Source organism: Corvus cornix, chromosome 5 (assembly GCF_000738735.6).
Source record: "Corvus cornix cornix isolate S_Up_H32 chromosome 5, ASM73873v5, whole genome shotgun sequence".
Taxonomy (NCBI): domain Eukaryota; kingdom Metazoa; phylum Chordata; class Aves; order Passeriformes; family Corvidae; genus Corvus; species Corvus cornix.
The window spans coordinates 25,214,447-25,236,214 of NC_046335.1; the positions used below are offsets into that span (position 1 = coordinate 25,214,447).

General features: G+C 34.8%; 1 protein-coding gene across 15 annotated transcripts in view; it reads left to right on the forward strand.

Annotated features, from left to right (window-relative positions):
* RALGAPA1 (Ral GTPase activating protein catalytic subunit alpha 1) overlaps positions 1–21,768 on the forward strand; it is a 130,834-nt gene that overhangs the window by 33,687 nt on the left and 75,379 nt on the right. For 6 of the 15 annotated variants that reach the window (XM_019280344.2, XM_019280370.2, XM_019280339.2 and 3 more), the window contains exons 16-21: positions 2,083–2,244; positions 6,386–6,526; positions 12,679–14,250; positions 16,174–16,298; positions 18,383–18,599; positions 19,746–19,922. In XM_019280344.2, the coding sequence (XP_019135889.1) occupies positions 2,083–2,244; positions 6,386–6,526; positions 12,679–14,250; positions 16,174–16,298; positions 18,383–18,599; positions 19,746–19,922 (2,394 nt within the window). The remainder of the gene's footprint in view (positions 1–2,082; positions 2,245–6,385; positions 6,527–12,678; positions 14,251–16,173; positions 16,299–18,382; positions 18,600–19,745; positions 19,923–21,768) is intronic. The other 9 variants (XM_019280397.2, XM_010392427.3, XM_039552727.1 and 6 more) reach the window with 3 other exon arrangements.

Here is a 21,768-nt window from a genome sequence, read left to right on the forward strand (position 1 = left end):
TTCTTTAAGGTAAAGCTGCTTTTTAGAACTACCACAAAATCATCACGTTAAGATTCATTTCTGCAAATTGGTGCATATGAAATATAGTTCTTGAAAGTGTGTTGAATTTAAACTAAAATGTTGCACTGTAGTGGGTTATACCTTTATCCTTTTATCAAAGCAATTAAATAGTTGAGTCCCAATCATAACTTCTTGAAAATAAAAAAGGCTATTCATCTGGTGAAAATGAAGCCATTGCAAGCACAATTGGAATATTGGTCGTGAAATGTTAGAAGATTAAATGTGAGGTGAACATAGTTTTGTTTGGCACTAATTGATCACTAGCCCATTGTGAAGACAGTTTTTATTAAGATAACCTTGTGGACTACTGAAGAGAAAGTATAGTTTTAATAATCCATATGAGTGGTACCTGTTTTTGAAATGATTCCTAAAAAATGCATAAAATAGTCTGTAAGACAGAATATGGGGAGAGGAGGTGGCTTATAATGGTGCAGTTCTGGAATTGTTAAGGCACAGGAAGTTTGTCCTCCTTGATAGAGGACTGGATTGAAAATTGCAAAACCTGGATTCTTTTCTCAGTTTGGAGACAGACCTTCTGCATGTGACCATTAGAAGTCACTTTGGTTCCACTTTTGTAAAACATGGATAATGATAATATTCTGCTTTAAAAAGTGCATTGTGATCTAATAATGAGAGGCAGGATTATATTTAGGGTGAGTAATAAAGATGTAAAACCATGTAATTTTTAGTCTACTTTTTATCTCTCTCTGTTCTGATTGATGTGGTTCTCCAGTCAAACCTGAGGGAAGGTAATTCCTAGTGCTATCATAGGGTTTGTCATGGAGAAGTAACGTATATGGATTCCTTCTCTTAAAGAGGATGTTGCTACAAGCTTTTTTTTTGCTAAAACATTTCACATGCTTCTATGCCTCATCTTAACCAGTCATCATTCACAGTTTTGGTTTGGTTTTTTGTTGTGTGACAACTGGAAATACATTTCTCTGTAGTCAACCTTGAGAGGTTGTTCCAGACCATGCATTATTTGTTTTCCTGTACTACACAGCTTTCTTCTTTTTCTTACTAAAAAAACACAGGTTAAACAAAACAAAAAACCCAAACAAACAAACAAAAAACCCAACAAAAATGAAACAAAAAATGGCAGTCTGATATAGGATAAGAATGTGTAGTAAGAACGTGTACAGTTATTTGAATATATGCTTTAAAAAGCATGTTGAATCATCTGAGCCAAATGAGAAAAGTTTATGTTAACCTTCAGTGACAGAGTTTCAGAGAAAGCCTCCATTGCTAAATGTGAGTTGCAGAGTCAAGTCCAGCTTTAGAATTAATAGATGTCATACAAATTATGCCAAATTTCTTTGTCCTTGTTTGTTTGCTAATAATAATGAACATGTTGGACTAGGGCTCTCTTTTTCCAAAAAGATGCCCCTTTAATGATTGTAATTGTGTCAGTTTGGATTATTAATGAGCTCAGTCTGGATAAGGAAATACATTGCAAATATTCTTCACTTCTTTTTTTGTGTCTAGCTGTTTTTGATAGCTTCTCATATGAGCTTTACTTACTTCAATGTAAATATCAAATCTGATTTGTTACATCTTAATCTTACTATAGGATTTTCTGTCAATTTCTGAAGAGCCCTGTTCTCTGAGCCCATCGTCAAATTTTTTTTCCTTTTGCATTTTGTGTAAAATTATGCTATCATTATTTCATATTCCTCAATGTTGCAAAATTATTTGGAAACCCCCCCACAATATTAATGTTTTGAAATGTATGACTTTGTGTGTCTTATCTGGTAGGAACAGCAAAGAAAAAGTTACATATATTATCAGACTACAACCTTTGTAAGCTCCTTTTTCCAGAAAAGAAAATTACAGTGGTTTAATAGCACCAACATTTCTGAAAAAGTTTGGGTATCCCTCAGTGTTAGTGCTGGCTTAGCTTTTGAATTCATGCTCGCTTTGGTAACTTAATTTAAAGCTTTAAAATTGTTTGGAAGAGCACATCTACAATCATCTGGTGATAGCAGAATAGAAGTGAATAGATTTGCAATTTTATTTTTGCAGGAGTTGGGCATGAATTCCCAAAGTCTTCTGTTGATAAGTCCTTTTCTAGAGGCTGGAGCCGTGATCAGCCTGGACAAGCACCAATGAGACAACGCAGTGCTACAACCACTGGCTCTCCAGGAACAGAAAAGGCAAGGAGCATAGTACGGCAGAAAACAGTTGGTAAGTATCTGTAAGAGCTGATAAAAATTACATTTGAGAAAGGGTAAGGAATTGATAACTGATTTCTATAGCAGTATGGATAGCTTCTTTCCACAATGGTATACTATCTATAATGATTTACACATTAGTTAAATGTGTAAATTACGCAGCCCTATGTGCTTTGAGGGTAGCTGAATAGCTTGTGGTTACTAGAATTACAGTTACTGCAAATGAAAGTAATGCAGTTGCTGTATTAATTCTTAATGAGTCTGATCACGTGCTTAAGCTGGATTGGGAAATAATACTGTTGTGTATATATGAAGGAGAAAAAAGCTGGAATGGTTTGAGCAATGGTGCTGGTAGGTGGGTAAGAGAAGGTTTCTTAAGTATGTGTTTTCATAAACTGCAGAAGATGGGTTGAGTATTCTCAAACTGTGCAAAGGAAACTGGGAAAAATATGTGTAAGTCTGCATAGGTTGTAAAATGTGCTGTCTTTTACTATACCCTGAATATTGCAATAATGAAAGATTGACACAGATGTGTGCAATTCTCCATTTCTGAAGTCACCTGTTTCTGAATTTTATTACTTGCAGATACTCTTTGCTGTGTTACAAATGAGTTATGCTGAACAATGCTTTAGGTGAACTCCTCAAAAGAAGACTCATTTATGTTCATATGATTTTCTTAGACTATGTTAACAGGAACTGAACTACAAATTTCTTTACTCTGTTGTCTCATCTTGATAATCTCAGTGCTATTCCTTATGTGAAGGAAAATTAAGCTGATTCTAATTTTGTATTTAAAAGAAGAACCTTCTAAGGAATATCTCTTACATTTTTACTATCTTTATGGTAGTAGTAGCTTTGGTCATTGTGTGTTGTGTGTTCACTGATACTTCTTGGAAGTAGGTACATTCTGACACAGTTTTAAAAATTTGGGATGTATACTGGCAGTTGAATATGTAATTGTGCTAGCGTTTCAGAAACTGACATTTTCCTTCTTTTTCCAAAAATATTTGAAGATAATTTTTCTAAGTCACAGAGGTTATTTAGACAAAGTTTTTATTTGAATATGCCTCAAAATTCTCCATTTTAAAAAGTTTTTCTCTCCCAAGGCTCCTGTTGATTTGGGAGAATTAATTGTCCTCCAAGGCATACAGAAATGAGAAAAAATGAAGTCCCGATTCCAAAATTTCCTGGGTTTTTTGCACATTCAAATGCTACACAGCTTCTCCTGTATCTCATGCTGACAGCACCTAGTTTTCCTGATGGATCACAGATCCTTTAAATGTAATTTCTGCTTCTCTGTAGATAGTCTGTGATTAACAGTAATGGTGGTTTTGTTTTAAATCTTAATTGTCTTTAAAAGATAAAGCTTATGTTAAAATTTCTCCTTTACAAATTGTTAATATTTCAGATATTCAGAAGGTTATGTTGTTTGGTCTATTTATTAATGATTTTGTTTTGCTGCAATGGAAAAGATGGCTATTTATATGATGTTAGCCTTAAAATGACTGGAATTTATCCTAATCAAGCTTTCTATTGACCTGGTTAGCAGCAAAGTAATCTGATTTTAGTTTCACTGCACTTTAGCTTCCATGGTTTTGTTTCTTTCCTCCAATTATCTTACATATTTGATATTAATAAGCCAAGTTTGCATCACTGCAACCAGTTAAAATTTCAACTGTATTTGTGTTGCAAAATACCAACTGTGGACAAGCATCCCAGCATTGCTAGGATGATTTTAAAAGACCATAAGTCCAGAAAGAGTTGCCAGAACTAGAATCCCAAACTTCAGGTTTTTTAAATGTTAATGAGCAAAATGTTACAAAATGTTACATATATCTTAACTGCCTGCAAACGGTTGTTTGTTATTGCCTCTCAGGTCTGCCAAGAGGGCTGTTCAGCTGCTTCTTAATCTGTGCCATTAATTCAGGGTCAAATTACAAAAAAATAGCCACAATAAGTAAAATCTAGAACATTTTGCTGGTCAGATCTTCTCCTTCAGTTTATCACTAGGTCTGCAAGCTAAGTCTGGAATTGAGTCAGACCTTAAATATGTTGCATGATACGTGATATGTATTACATTCCCTTTGATTATGAGTAACATATACTCTTAATATCTGAGTAAGGGGGATGTGCATGTTGAATATTTTATGGTAAGAAAAAGCTGGAGTTTCTTTTTCATCTGTTTTATGTTGTACACATTTTGTGTACATCTTTGCACCTCTATTTTTTGAGTCATCATCATGCCAGCACACATTTATTGCTGCACCAAATATGTGTGTGTGCGTGTTACTCAAATAAAAATCACAGCTTTTTTGATATGCAGTGTGTACATTTTTAGCCTGAACTTATGTAAAGTGATTTTTTGGAAAGGGCCTTTAAACACAGTATGCATATGGGTTGAAAAATCTGTAAGGTTAGATAGAGGAGTTTAGGCAGGTTCTAGTCCTATAAAAATACTGTATCAGAAAGAATTTACTTACCTATTATTCTGCTTTTGTATAGACAGTAGTGGAAGATTATAAACTATCAAATATCTACGTGTTCTGATATTGTCTGCCTCCACTCAACTGTTTAATTGAATGTAATATGGTGTAAAAAAAATCTAGTCAAATTAAAAGGGACACTTTATGTTAAGATTTATAATCAACACAGTATCCAATATCAAGAACTTGATTTATTTAGGATAATTTAGGCTGGAAAAGTTCCTTAACATTTACTATGTAGTTTTTATTTTTTCTCTTGCCTTCATTCACTGTAAGATTCCCAGTGATGAATGTAATGCATCTAACTATAACTGTATCCTGAATTTTATTACTGTATCTCTTAAACTGACTCTAAAGCTTTACACGTAACTGCCTTTTTTAAAAAAATAGTTTCTGTCATATAAAGTTTACTAGAGCATTGCTTCAGTCTTAAAAGATCTGTCTTTCTGAATTGTTTTTTCAAACTGAATTTAAGACTCCACTTAAGTTGTGCTGCATTTGTCAAATGTATTTTCTGCTCTGTGTGACCTCCAGGTTATCTGCATGTGTTTATTAGCAACAATTCTTTAACCTGGTTTAGAAGTGTGATGTGCTCAACTTTCACTGCACTCTATTCACATACATTTGATTGCCATGCAGATCAGGAGCACTAAGATTCTAAGTCTATATTCCATGTTGTTTTGAAAATACACATATAGAGAGAAAAGTTCAGACTAATTAAGTATTGCACTGAAAATATTTATGTAAGATACTCTGAAATTTCCTTAAAGAATTTTATCAACAATAATTTTATCTCCAATAATTTTTTTAAAAGTTAGCAAATTTACAGCAGTTTGAAAGGAAGCTGCTTGAAGCAACGAATATTACTTTTTGAAGACCTTCAGTGTACCTTGAGGTTGAATGCAGTATCAGTATAACCTTGATTGTAATACCACAATTCTTATGTATGTTTTGTATTCTGTAGGAATGTTGGCAGGATGTGAGATATGAAAAGGTGAATTAACCTTAGTTTAGCAAGATTTACCCAGTATCAATTAAAAGCCAGGCCCCATGGATAAAACAATTTAATGCTTTTCATTGTCAAACCATTTCACTTCAGTCATTTCATTTTTAATGTGGAGCTATAACAAGCTTTATTGCAAATTTCTCTACACAGAACTGATCATTTTCTCCTTATGATTTTGAATCTCTTCTGGAGAAGATGAATTCAAGAGTATGGGTATTTCTATAATACAGAGATGCATTTTCAGGATAAAATCAAAGGAAATTAGAAAAATGCAAATGTAGTACAAGTTACTTTTTCTGTTTAAAAAAAATCAAATCCAGAGTGCGTGCGGAGTAACTTTAACTTTGATTTTTCAACCCCTGATGCAGTAGGAAAATGTGTTAATTACCTTATTGATTTCAAATGCAAAATCTCTGTAATCCTCATAATAAAGGCATTGTTGCTGCTTTACATAAAAGTTGAAAACTCAGAATGTCTTATGTGTCCACTGATTTTTTTCTTTCTTACAGCTCTGCCAATATCTGCCGTGCTGAAACGTTTTAATTTTTGAATTTTCTTCCTTTTTATCTTTGTTTTCTCTGTTGCTGCTTTTTCTGTGACACAAGCCTTTCATTATAGTCACTCTTCTTTTTTCCTTCCCCACTTCTTTCTTTTCCTTTTTAAAGCCATGAGAAGCCGATCCATTGGTGAATGTGCTCTGCCATCGGCCTATATACGCAGTGCTAAAAGTGCTCCTGTTCTGATCCATACTTCCAAACCCTTCTTGCCTGATATTGTTCTCACTCCCCTTTCTGATGAGCTTTCAGGTAGTGCCACCTCTGCTAATTTCTGCACCCCCTTTATCACTTTTTTAAACCTTCTGCTTTCAAATTCTGCTAAACCATTAAATTTTTCAAAGTAAAAATACTTTGGGGATGGTGGGAGAGGGGAAGAGATAAAGAATTAATATTTTGAGTTTTGTAAGATACTATGCTATTTTACAATTCATTCTGGAACTGTTAGAAGTTAGTGCTGTGCCAATGTTTACTATCATAAAAGAGAAAATTTGAGAAATCTCTTCACTTTTCCAATTTATTGGTAAGCAGCAATATAATATCTGTCTACCAGAGAGTACAACTAATCTAAAATTTTTATTTTTGATGAGGGAGGGAGGGAAAGGAAGAACTTAATTTTACTTTAGTTTGCCACTTACATATTTCTGTGTAAATTTTTTAATTCAGTGTCATAGACGTGGTGTGAACAACCATGATGATACACTTTAGCTCCAATGAAAAAAGAATATGGTATCATATAATATGCTTTGGAGTGTGACTGGTTTTCATTACTATATAAAACCATGAAAAAAATCTGTAGTGTGGAATTCTCAAGTGTGGTGTTTTGGTATTATGTTCCAAATGATCCATTTTTTAGGATTGTGGCTTTCCTCAACATTCTCTTTCATCCAGCAGGGTGTTTGGCTACAAGTTGGACAGTAGCTTACTTTGGATACTTTTATTTGAACAAATAGATTCAAAAATTAGAATTAGCACAGACTTTAAAAATGCATGTTTTAAGATAATGTAATTTTTCCAAGTATTACATAGGTATAAATTAGTAATGTGTTAAGGCTGACAATCATGTTCTGCCTTTTTATCAATGAGTGGAAAAAAAAATTAAAGCACAGTGGGAGGACATAGTCAAAATGGCATACAAATATAAGGACTTCATGACAGTATTTGTTTTATGAAAGATTTTTTTTTCTGTCTCTCCTGCCTGCCTTTGTTACCTGAGAAGTGCCAAGAACTGTATCTTCATAATTGTATTTAGTCATGTGTCATGTGTGACAGAATTCTTGTTGTGAAACAGAAATTTGGTGCCTTAGTATTCAGTCTGAAAACATTAATGGACAATCAGGAAAGAACCCACTCTAGAGAGACCAGACTTTCACAATGAACAGTTACGAAATATTTGAATGCAATTCTTGACACCACAAACAAAATTTAATAAAATAAAAATAATATGTAATAAATTAATAAAAGTATGAGTGCAAAGAGTATCTCTTCTGAGATACAAGTGATTATAACTTAGAGATTTTTCTAGGAATGATACGTGAACAACCTTTTAGAAAATGGGTCCTACCTGGCCATAGCATTGTTGGAAACAGTCAATGCTTAATGGAGACCTTAAGAACACCTACAGAAGGGTTATGAGCTTTCACAGTGGACTATTATTTCATCACATAATTGCTGATACTTAATTATCTTCTCTTAAACAAGGCAAAAGTGCTTTTGTAGTCAGTTTTATCATCCATGTTTCTGAAAAGTCCTGGCTTGCATATTACTTCTAATGTGTCCCAGACCTGATGGCTCTCTTGCTATTATCCTTTATGTTGATAGTCATCCAATAGAAAAACTGTATGACAAATGTAATTATAAAAGTAAAGTGACGTTACAGACCTTTGCACTTCTGACATAGAAAAAGTCCTAGGCCCTTCCTGGTTTTGATGTCTTCTCAAACAGATGGGTGTTGCAGCAGCTTCATGATGTGCCCAAGAATCTTGAACGTTGCCAGAAAATTAAAAACCTCTAGTGAAGAAAAGCAAGCTGTTAAGAGTGTTGATGGGGAGGTAGCAGAGAAAGGGAAACACTGTCCACTGGATCAGAGTGCACTTTGCTCTTTTAATTTTCCACATTTTAAATTGTGCTCTCTTTCTTCTTCCTTTTTTTTTTTAAACATGAAGCTTTTTCATTTTCCTTGTCTTTTCTTCTTACATTAAATAATATTATTTTCTGAAAGCCTTCTGTTTCCAGATGTACAGCATGTAATTTGGAAAGTAATCAAATTGTTTCTATCGTAAGTGCGTTCTAGGTAATGAATGATGTTTAGCTAGTTGTGACAGCCCGTCATCTTATTACAGGGTTATATGAATATCCCTGTTATCCAAAATGACTTTACGATCCAACACAGCTTGAAGGAGAGGACATTTCAAATTATTCCAGAATAATAGGATGACTAATATTAAGTTTTTGGAAGTAGTATTCAGCTCCTTTTTAGCTGTAAAACTCATAATTGAAAGGTGGACCCACTGAACACTCGTGAATCTGGACAGGTAGTCTAACAGAAAGCATTCATGACCAAACTTTTACTTTATGTACTGTATATTAATTTTCAAGAGTAAGGCAGAAAACCTGACTATAATTTGTGAGACATAGTATTTCTGCTTGAAGATCAATCAGTAGGTTGATAAAATATATTGCAAAAGTTCAATATTGACATCCAGTCATCTAGTGTCATAGAGGATGCTTTTGCTAAGATTGTAATTCCTTCATGTCGTTTCTGTAACGTTGTATTTCCATGTGCAGAATATTTGCAACTTTTCAAGTAGTATCCAGAAAGTGAAAGTGATTTATGCTTTAAGGTGTTTAGTTAGTAAAGTGATTTGTTACAGTATATTTGTTGCAAATCTGAAATATTTCTAAAAAGAATTTCCTCCAGTCCTACACATGTACAAGATAACTAGTAAAATGATGGTTCATTCTGGAACTGTTGGGGGTTTTCAGGTACAAGACCTGAAATAAAGTGTCAATGAGATGTAGGCAAGATTCCTAGAAGCAGTGGGCAAACTAATTAATTGCAGGTGGGAGATTTTTCCTTATCCACTGGGACTAAAAGAATCAAATATTAACCTGAAAGGGAGATCCATATTATGCCTTTACAACCTTGTTCCCAAATCATTAAGTAATCATTAAGATGAAATATAAAGAAATCATAATTGTAATGTCAGTATGGCTATAATTATTCTTTAATCTCAGAAACTCACAGAATGCCTGTGTTCTTTTAAAAAATCCCCAACAAACTATTGAAAACTCAGAAGCAAAATGTTATTTTTTCTCCACTTCCCAAATTGACTTTGCATGATGAAATAAAAACCTGTCCCAGCATTACACAGGGATCTTCTATTAGCACTCATGCTGTCTTGTCAGAATGTGTCTCTCCATGGGTCTGTATTTTAGCATATTTATCTCACACTTGATGCTGAAAAGCTGCCTTCTCTTTCTGCCTTCTAGCAGCAAAAGGAGAGGCAAGGTTGATTTAGGAAAGTTGTGATTGGCTGAGATTGGCCAGATGTACCAATAGCTTTTCCTTACTGTACCATATGAGGAACCGCGGCAATTTTTCTCCTAAGGGTGCGCAGGGTCAGATACCCAGGGTCAGCCTGCTGGCACACAGTTGCAATGTACAAACTCCTTGAGAGCTTATGGTGTCCCAGTCTGACTGTAATACCTGTGTGCAAGGGTGAGCCCTGATTGTAAAAGAAGCAGTTCATTTGGGTTTTTAAGTACTGTCTGTGTTTTCAGTGCTGGTGTTGCAGTAATGTTTTTCATTTCCTTCGTTTCCTCCTGTTCTACAAAAAAGAAATCTTCATTGGCACAAGCACATGTTAGTTTGAAGATGTGTACTTGTATGCACTTGTCATGAATATGTGAGCACCTAAAATTAATTCTGGATCAACATTGAAATAAACCTAGCTGAATTTATTTCAATGTGTGGAGCTGCTTTCTGTGCATTCTGAGTTCTCTGTCCAATTGTTTTTAACATCCTAGAAGGTCATGATCACTGCATGCATGCACAGCATGGGATTTCTAGGCTGCTGCTTTAGATAAGGTTGAGTTTATAATAGATACAAAAAATGCATACTGAGGGCTCAATCTGAGATCACTGTATCATAGTTGCATGTATTAATCTCATATATATCATCATGCACACTTTTGACCGAATTCTGTGGTCCTTTCTTTGCAGCTGTAAGAAATAGCTTGAGACTATGTTAGCATAAAATCTCTGCCTAAGTCAGTAGGGAGTTTGAAATAACAGTTCCAACTAGAGAGAGACACCATTCGTTTCAGAGGGTGTTAGTTCGTGTAGTTAGTAATAAGTTGAACAAGAGCAATGATGGGACATTTGTTGTTTATCAAAGCTGAAGAGAAAAGGAATAATAGATTGTGTTGTATTCGATGATTTTTCAGTTCATGTTTATTTTCTGAGATAGCTTGGATGTCATTCTCTTTTTCCAATATAGATCTCTCAATTTCCTGTCTAATAGCTTCTTTACAGTTCAGTAAACTTTGCATGAGGTAAAACTTTTACTTCCAAATTTTAACTTCTTTGAAAAATTGAGCATGGAAATAGCATTTTTCATTATCTTGGAACACATATGTTTAGTTAAGTACAACATATCTCATTCCTCTGGTTTATATGTTTTGTTGAGAAGGAGGATATGAGAAAATGCAGCTCCATTTCTAACATTCTCAGAAAAGTGTAAGCAGTTCAAACAGGTTTTAAGGGGACTTCAGATTATATATATAGAGAGATCAATGTAGTAATAATTTGAAATACTTAGTAATATTTGTATATAATATTTAGTAATAATAGAAATATTTTAAAATGTAATTATGCACATAGTTATTTTAGCTGTAACACATAAAAGTTAGGGGAGGGAAAGGGGCTTAAACTTTGTTCTGATATTAAGTAAATTCACCATTGCACTCATGAAGTTAAACCTTCTAGATAGAACAACAAGGTAAGTCTGTTTATTGTGGCAAATAACTCTTGCTGGTGTTCATTTAAGCTATTTACTGTTATTCCTGAGTTTGAAAGCATCTCTACAACTTTTTAAGTAGTAGGTAGTAAAAAATTAGTCTGGGGAATAAAGGATTCTATCAAAAAGAAAGCAACAGAAAATTGAGTAAACTGGTTTCACCTTGCTGTTTAAGTGCTTATCTCATAAAAGGACTACAAGGGATAGCAGTTAGTTGACTTGTCTGTAAGGGATATTTAGTCTTGCCTGCACTGGTGATTTGATAGTATATAGTATTCCTATAACGTAGTAGGAAATCTGAAGAGATGCATGAAGTTTCTTTATTTTTGTGGATAATGTGAAATCAGCTGATACTTCCATACAATTTGTAGGTGATCCATGTTGGAACTGCAGCTTTCATTACAGTTAACTATGGTATGTACTGACACTAACATAGGAAGAGTCTCAACAGAGACAAGGAATCACTAATTTAAATGGTAATAACAAATTCTGGTCTTTTCATAAACAAAAGTGTCTTTACTCTAATGTTAACTGTTGTGAGGCTGCAGGATGTTTTTTGGTATCAGAGTACTTAATTCTGTAATTCTCATAAATGTTACATTTGGCTGAGTAAAACTGGAAGAAGAGGGAGAGGTAAGCCTTCATTAAGTATTTAGTTTCATATTTTGAAGACGAGAGACAAAACATCCTTCTAGGGAAGAAGGGTATATCTTTAAATTGTCCATTTTGTACAGTCATCTTTTCTGTATAGGACCTGCTCTTCCTTGTAATTGAAAAGCTTTAGTCTTTAGGTATACACTATATTGCATATCCCAAAATATTTATAATGGTATGATAGTATTCTTTCTGATATTTAAGTAATTTGTATATATACATATATATATGTTTTTTAATTAATGGTTTGCGACTTCAATAAACAACCCTAATTTTCCAAAAAACATCCTTATTCTCTTTGGAGTTGCCCATTTTTCTGAAGATGTAAATTCCACAAAGGGAATACTACTGTTAAGCTAATTTGTATTCCAGTAACCATTTCCTGAACAAGCTAGCTGGAATAATATTGGTTGAATTATTGAACTTATTGGCACAGCTCTAGCTTTAACTGTATTTCCAAACGTTCCATGACCTCACTGTTTGTTCTCATGCATGTTAACATTTAAAACTGTGTTCTGATGGTCTAACTCATATTACATTCTGTACTGGATATTATGTGCGTGTGTTTTTAACACTCTAGTATTGGAAAAAGTGTTTTTGTTGTACCTAAGAAAACAAGGCTCTGGATTTTTCTGGCTTTTAAAGTCACATAATTAGGATGTAGTGGTAAATACATATTGTCTCTATTCGTAAATTTTTGTGCATGTTACATATACTTTTTTCCTACAGACATTGATGATACTCAAATTCTTCCACGTCCGCCTCGAGTCAGACATTTTTCTCAGAGTGAGGATGCTCCAAGTGAAGTTTTTGGTGCATTAAATGAAGAACAGCCACTGCCACGAAGCAGCAGCACCTCTGACATCCTGGAACCATTCGCAGTTGAACGAGCCAAAGGTGCAGTTCCTGTCATTGACAGTTCATCCCATCATGCTCCAAGCTTACAGAGTTCCACTGAGACCTCTTCAATGCATAGATCCACTGAAAGCCATATCACTGATACAAATAGCAGAGAGTCCTCCTTGGAAGTTGGGGATAGTATTTATGACCATCTTTGTCATTTAATAGGGCCGGTAGAATTTGCAAACACTGCCTTTGAACAAAGCCAATGTGTTGACCTTGAAGGTGAAGATGATCTCCTTTCCTCTCTGAGAGAATATCTTATTAAAGAAAAAGAAGAACTTTGCGGTAACGTTGAGATAGATAAATGTGAGGCTTCTGCTCATGAAGTTGATACATCAGTAAGTAGGAACGATAGATTACCCCTGGATGGATTAGAAAAGAGAGATCAGACTGGTCAATGCACAACTAGCATCACTGTTACAGAAAGAGCCAATAACACAGAGCTGCACCTAGAACAAAACCCAAGTGGCTTCATAAGTAATATTGCACCTACTCAAGTAGACTTTTTTACAAGAAATCAAGCGCTTAATAAAGCCAGACAATTAGATATTGATAAACAATATGAAAGCATGTTTGATCATGGGTCAAGTAGTCCTAGCAGTAAAGAAGGGAAGAGATGTCTGTACAGGCAAGCAGCCACTGAAGCTGATGTAGATTTAGTTGTGGAAGCAGCAGTAGCTGAAAAGAATGAAAGTGCCCAGTTTAATGAAAAAGCGACCAACTCGTGTATTGTCCATGCAAAGAAAATTCTTCCTAAACCACAAGTTGATCCTCAAATGCCTCACATCACAGGCACGAGCAAACTGGCACCAACTAAAAGAAGTATATCTGAAACCGTAACTCATAGGGCCAAAATCATGAAAATAACAACTAAAAAAAGAAACAGCGTTCATGTTACTTTTAGGCCATCTACAGAATCGGTTCAATTTTACAATCCCCTTGAGAACAAAGAGGCTGCTTGGAAAGCAAGACTTCGTAAACTTGGTGGCTTCAGTAGTAGCAGTAGTGGTAGCAGCAACAACAGTACCAGTGCAAGCACTAGCTCATCAGCTGCCACAGAGCTGGTTAGACCTGGAATATATAGACATCTAGATGCAATCAATGCTGCTTCGGCTGGCAGCAAGCAAGTTAAGGAACCTACAGAAACTCAAGCAGCTGTGTTGCAGAAAGAAAGTCTTGCAGTTAGTCAGTTCCAATCTCGTAGTGCCTTTAGAGCATCAGGTCAGGAGTCGGCACAACAGCAGGGCTCCCTGGGTGGTGTTTATAAAACTGTTGTACATGCTCTTTCGAAGCCGAAGGCAAATGTTTCCCCACAGAGGCAGAACAGAATGCCAGCAGAGGCTCCACTGAGGGATCTGTACAGTCATGTAATGGGCTATTTTGGAAGGAAAGCTGCAGGTGAGCACTAACAGTGTGCAGAGCGCAAAAGGAGAAAGGCAGCACCAGTTTGGCTTAATGCAACTGAAGCAAGCTCTGATAGCAATCAAAAGGCTTTGGGATGATCACTGCTTTCCCTGTTTGGTTATGCATGCGCCTATAGCCAGCTGATATTTCTCCCAGCATAAGTTACATTTACATACTTTAAATTACTAATTTTTCTTTTCAAGATACTTAGTTGAACCTCTTTGCTGCTGAAGATCATCAGGTTAGGGAAGAGGAAGAGACAGTAAATGACCTAATAAAGGATTAAGCCTTGAGACTTTAGAATTTTCATCTACCATGCAGAGTCTTCAAATTAAGCCTACTGAATGATTGGCATTGCATATTTTATCAGAGTGTGGTATTCCACTCTAAGTGTAGTTTTTTTGTCAGAAGGACCTGGCTCTCAACCAACTAGGTTGAACTAATTGTATTTCTGGTTCATTTAGTGTGTTTTCTTCTTCCTCCTCATTCTCTTCCTCCTTTTCCTCCTCCAAAACAAAAACAAAAACAAAAACAGCCCCTCAAATTTACATTTGGAGGTCATTTTAGATGGTTTTTAAAAAATAGTCTGAAATAGCAATCTGCTGTTACTGGAATGATTTCATTACAGCAGTTCTCTGAGTCTAATCATAAGGTTTTGTTTGAGTCTTTTTCAAAACATATCATAGGCCTTCCTATATTCATTCATCAAAATGGCTGCAGTTACATCTTGGCAACATCTTCCATTGCTTTCTTTTTTTCTTGGAATCATGGATGTTCATGAAGGTCTTGTGATAGTCTTTCTCCTGCTAACTGTGAGACCTCTGTGGACTGATCAAAAAAGAAGGCTGTGACTAATATACATTGTCATAGTTCACATAACCTTAATTGAACAATAAATTAACTTTCAGCAGTAATGCAGGTTTTCCTTTTTTTCCATTGTTATGCTGGCATGATTAACAGAGGAGTCTGCAATGCATCCTGCACTGAGATGTTAATGCCACCTGAGGGCAGTCTCTGTAAGCACAGCACCTGAGAGCGGTACTGTCATGGGTCTCACAAAAATGATTTGCTGCTCTTCAGAAACTAGACTTCTGAAAAAGAGATATCTAGGAAGCACCAATTTTAGAAGTACCTGTTATTTAAAATCCAGCATTTAACAGAGCCTCATTGTTAGAGTAAACTAAACTGTGGTCTCATGAGAGATGATGCTGAGGGAAAAATTTGTATAAAGAGAACATGAACTGGAATAGCTTGAAGACTTTAAAGGCGGATATCATAAAGTGAGGTGTAACAGCCACAGCTAAATTTGAACAGTGTAGCTATATCAAAAATATAGCACTAATAAAGGAGTGAACTTCATTAATTGTTCATAACCATTGATCGTCTAGAGTTAGAACTTTCATTCCATTTACTAGCATGTAATTTTATTATGTAACATTTTCTTTGCACTATTTATACTAACTGTATACAGTGCCACATTGCCATTTGTCATTAGTATATATTACAACCTAGTTTACTTTTTCCACAACATTGCTTTTCATCAGGAATGCAATGAAGAAGGAGCCTGAAGGAGTCACATAATTTTTTAAGAATTTGTTACTTACTTGTGATATGGAGGAAGAACATATGCTTTATCCTTAAAGCAAGCATTAACAACTTTGAGTAGTGCTTACCTATAAGCTTCCTGCTCTTAAAGGTGGAATTGGAAATCAACTAACCCCTGCTTAGTGGGAAGAAGAAGCCATACTAATTCTGAAAGTAGAATCTGCTTTAAAAGAGGGACATTCTTAAAATGCATGTTTGGCAATTTTGATTTTTTAATTTCTGTTAATTAGCAGATTTTTTCATTTGTTACATTTTGTTTTGAAAATGTCTTGATGCATTCTTTACTATAAATGGTTGTTCATTTGCTTTTAGCTAATAGAGAGGACATGAGTCAGAAGTTGCACCCTATTGATAGTGATATTGGCAGTAGCAGTACAAATGTTCCTGACCTCATGGATGAATTTATAGCTGAGAGGCTCCGCAGTGGTAATGCACTGGTAAGCCTTTAAACTTGCTACATTTCAATACTTAGGTCTCCATTATGTGTGAACTTGTCAATGACATGATAAATCAGTTCACTAAAAAGTATTTCTCTGGCTTTTATGAATCAGAATTAAGAATATTGCTTAATTATGCTTTGCCTTTGACATAGATTCATGCCATTTTATACCATTTGTGTTTTCGTATTTATTAAATCTTCATCATGGAAGCAATGCAGAAGTTACTGTCTGATGAATAGTCTCATGGAATTAAACAGCCTTAATTGCACCTGCAAAGATATCTGTACATAGAATACTGTATTTTCAGAGTACTAGTTTAAATGTAAATTTGCATGGTAAGTAATTGAATAACATGCTGTAGTACAGTACTGTTTACTACAGGTATAGTCAATGCAACACACTACAAAACTACTCAAATATATTTTATTTTTTTATTTCACTTGCAAGTGTTGAATAATTTCCTGTAAATAGTGCTCTGTTAATTGAACCAACTTTTCATATGCTTTCTTCCTACACTTTTCCAGAAGTGTCATGTTGTTTGGAATTGCATTCATAATAAGAAATTTTAATCAATTTTAAGTCAAGAATTTTTGGTTACTGTTGAATGTTTACAAAAGGAGACAACTGATTTGAAGAGATAAGTGCTTATTAAGGAGTAACAAAAGGGAAAAGACTAAAAAAAAGTTTCAAATTAAGAACAGAATGGGTAACAATTTAAAGATAGTGTTTCAAAATTGTTTAGTTCTTTTTTCTTAGAAGTTTTTAAGGTCATTTTAAGACATGCTCCTATAAGACATACTCCTATAGAAAATTGTCAGTAAGGAGTTGGTGATAATAAGGGGCAGAAGAAGATTCTTCTAAGTTATTAAAAAAATTGTTTATTTATCATCACCTTTTAAAAATGGCAAGAGAGGATCTATAGATGTATATAGATATGTGTACTTTTGTCTTTTGTATTGAACTCGTTTATGAAACTTGATTGTTCGCACAGAGTATTCTTGTTAGTAAGTCTTGAGTTACACGACAAAATGCTAACTTGTAGTCTATGAAAAAGGTTAACTTAGTCTGAAAATTAATGAAACAGAAGTCATCACGGCTGGCTCTAGAAGAGAGAAAGGGAGGGATTACTCTTTGTTTTGAGAATTGGTACTTTCCTCAGGTAGCAGGAAAGAGCTGAGATAAATTTGGGTAAATACTCTGAAACTACCACTCATTTTTTTAATTAGTGCACAAGAATAGATATGCCTTCTTTAAACAGTACCAACTTACTAAGATTAGTTTTAGGTTGCTATATCTATTGAATGCTTAAACCGTATCATGAAAAGCTTGTAAGTCTGAGTTAACTTCTAATTAGTAGTAGAGTAGTAAAAGAATGCAGAACTGACTGGGCCTAGTGTAAAAGGAAGGCATCTTTAGTCTCATAATGCATACAAATTTCAAGCCATTTCATAAAATGGCTTTTCTACTTTGATATCTCTTCCCTTTCAAGCGAACAGTCTTATCTGTGGAAAAATGCACCTTAAAGAAAGACTTCAAATAGACCACCACCTTACTTGTACATGAGTAAATCTGCATGCCTTACCTTTGTTATATGTGGTCTTTTGTGTTTTAATCATAAGAGGAATAATGCATTAATTAGTATGTTAATTTTCTCCTTTTATAAATTAAGTTTTTGATTATAGCATGGTGGCCTATAGGCCGGAAAAGACATTGTGTCTGAAACCAAGGTAAACAAGTTTTCTTTAGTAATTTTCTTTAGATGTAATATACTTAACTAGTTTTCTCTCTCACATCTTAGCTACCATGAGGCCGGTACTAGTCTGAATCCTAGCCTTTTGCGATATGTGTCCAAAAGTCCACTGCGCAAATAAAATTTGTAGTTATGAAATTCTGTGACTGCGTGGGTTCTTCATGTGGGGATATGGAAAGTCTTGGTGTTTAGTATGATGGCAATTTCTGGCTTAGGTACTTAAGAACTGTTTGTTGCTTCTGACTTCAGCAAATGTGGAATTGCTTTTTTCCATTTTATATAAATAAGCCATCCAAGATTTTAAGATTATTTATGTATCTTCAATGTGTAGAATGTGACAAGAAGAGGAAGCAGTCCTGGCAGCTTGGAAGTTCCTAAAGACCTACCTGATATATTGAACAAGCAGAACCAAATGCGTCCTGTAGATGACCCAGGCGTGCCGTCCGAGTGGACGTCACCTGCCAGCGCGGGCAGCAGTGACCTCATCAGCTCAGACAGCCACTCTGACTCCTTCAGCGCCTTCCAGTACGAGAGCCGCAAATTTGAAAGCAAGTATATTTTTCCAAAAGTAATAGCATTTTTGATTAATGTATTGCAAATTTCCTTTGTTTTGTTTGTTGTCTTTTTTTTTTCCCCTGGATAAAGTTGTATGCCAGCAGTTTTCTGTAGAGAGAGATTGTTTTGATTTTCCATTGAAATCATTAGCAAGTTAATGGAGCAAGAATAGTTCTTATGAGAGGCTATTTTTTTTAGTATACTGAAAAAAAAGAGCCCTGGAATACTACTATGCAAAGAGCAGAACATAATTGAACAGAAGTTAGAAAGCAATATTGTCTCTCTGTGGAGTGTATCCATCTGTTTTGCACCAAATATAAAAATTAAAGCTTGGAAATTATTTTAACTCTTTTGAAAATACTTAGGTAAAACGTAAAAGAAGGGCTTCTGATATTTTTACAGTGGTCTTTATGTAGCTATAGATTACTCAAGATATTAAGTGTAATATCATGGTAAAATTAGTATGCTTTGTTAAAATTACTGTGTTTTATTTAATAACATAATGCTTTTCCTTCATTTTATTTATCCATTCCCACTCTTGTTTAACAGAAGGGGTCATTATGGTTGCTAGGAATTATAACATCATGTATTATGTAAGATAAAAATAATGTTAATATAGTATAATTTTTTGAAGAAATTACAATTTTTATATATGTCTCCATTATGCAAATAAGTTATGGTATTTAAACCTACATTTCAGCCTGACATTTTCTTCATTAGTGTTGAAAGTAATGTTTGTTAGAGTACCATTTGCTGTAATATTTTTATTTTGAAGTTAGTGCTTTTACAACAAGTTTGAATATTTCTTCCAGCCTGTAAATAAATTCCTTAATGTATGAGTCTATTATTTTTGCTTTATTCGTATGTAGCTGCACTTAACAGCAACTAAGAACACAGACATGCAACAGGAATGTCTTCTGCAGATGTGAAGTCATGGGTTAATGACAGGAAAGAGAATATTCATAATAGTCAATACTTTCTGCTGTTGCATTTTATTTAAATTTTGCAACAGTGTGCTAGTAGCACAGAAGATGCACATACAAGGTTTCTGTTTGGTTTGGAGATCCTGGGCCTCTGGGGTTTTTACGTATTAGTGGTGGGTTTGTGTTGTAAATTAATACAATGCTTTCCTCATACAGATTTCAGCTTTGGCACTGAGGCAGGGACGCCAGCTTCTACTGACATCGATGCAATTTCAGGACAGCAACAGAGTGCTGAGGAACAAGAAGTGGCCAGTCTAACTACACTCCACATAGACTCAGAAACAAGTAGTCTCAATCAGCAACCATTGTCTGCTGAAGCTGCAACTATCACTGGTAAAGTAGATTTAAAAAAAAAAAAAGTATTTATTTCAGGAATTTTTCACCCATCCTGAAGAATGCAACTTCCAGCTTCTGCCAAGAATCTATATTCTATTTTAAATGATTCTTTTATTTCAATTATTTTTGATTGCTATTGAAAAGTAGTATGTGAAATAATGTAAGTGGAAAACCTTTGTCTGACTTAGTTACTCATGGTCCTAAATGTATTTGAAACCCTTCATGAGAAAATCTATACAATTACCAAGGAGAAACTCTTACCACATAATGTATGCTAGATCTCTTACAAGTGTCCTTCTATTACTGGTAGTTAAATAATTAATTTTCAGGAAATGTTTTTGCTTTGGATGGTTTTCACAGTGCTTGTTCAAACCAGCGTATCACACTGAAGTATCTTGGGATTCTTTTTATATGCATCCATCTTAATATCTCTTTATATTGTCTGTTGTGTAACTGAGAGCTTTTATTATTCAAAATGTTAGTTATTTGGCCATGTAACATCACTTTCCATTTGTATAACTGAAAAGTGATGCAGTTAACTGAAATTGAATGGGCTCCTGTCTCAAAGAGAGAATGCTTCTCTATGAGGATGATTTGAAAGAATGGTCTCTTGCCAGGTTTTGTACATGAGAAGTAAAGATGTCCATAGTCATTTTCATACTCCTTCTTCCATAGCTGTTATACATTACCATTCCTGTTACAACCCTAGCTGTAACAAGTAGCAACAAGTATCTATATTTCTGTGAAAGCTTATACCTCCATATTTTATCTTGTTCGCTGTTAGAAATCAACCTCTGCATTTTCAGAGACATGGAAAGACATCTTTACTTCCTCTGCCATAATTTTCACTTTTTAAAAGTGCCCTTCCACTGAAAGAACCATGGTATTAGCTTTCATGGACATTGTTGTTCAGCTTGTTCGACAATGTTCAGCTTGTGTTCTCTTCATTTTTCTCTTTGCTGTGTGCTTGTTGAAAGTCCTTGCTGTAGATCTGTTCTTTTTCTGTTTGTTTGTATGTTTTTATATGTTAATAATTTCATTACTGTTTGGTATTCTTGTCCAAGTTTGCACTATAATTGAATTGATAAGATTGCAATTAGTGACTGAGTTGTCCATTGAGAGATTCTGTGGTTATCTCTTCTTGCTTGGACCACCATTTTAAAGAGGCAGCTCTTGTGTGTCACATGCATTTAGCTGGGTTTCCTGAGGAAGCAATACTTGTGCAATTGTATTGTCTGTCTCTGACTGTTCCACACCCCAACAATATTGGAGCCTATTGTCTAATTTTTGCTAAATTGACATATAAGAAAACAGAAGGATGTTATTTGCTTTGATGTTTTATGAAAGATAGGCAGCTATCTAGTGAAAATTTTATGTATGCAGACTCTCATGATGGAAGCTGCAATGTGAATTTCACTGTATTAGATGCTGGCAAATCAATGCAGAAACTCAACCTTGAAACACACTCATAATAAACAAGTTTTCAGTGGTTCTGCTGATCAGAAAACTACTCTTTCTAAATCTGAAGGGTTTTGGAAGGAAAATTTCTTTTTGGTATATGGTCATTACTTCATATTCTAAGTAAATGATAAAGTTGACTATTGACTGCTGTTTACTAGTTCTAGAACAAGTTGTACCCATGGAAGTCTCAGTCAAAGTCAGATCCTCATATGCTGGAGTATCGTTTAATGACAGACTCCTGTAGTTCTGCAAATTTTCCATGATTGTTTCTGTCCATTCTCTTCATCATATGAAGATCTCTTCCCCTTCTTCCTTTGATCCCTGCCTTCCCTGCCTGTCTTCTTTTCCATCTCATTCAATTTCTTTCCCTCTCTATCCCACT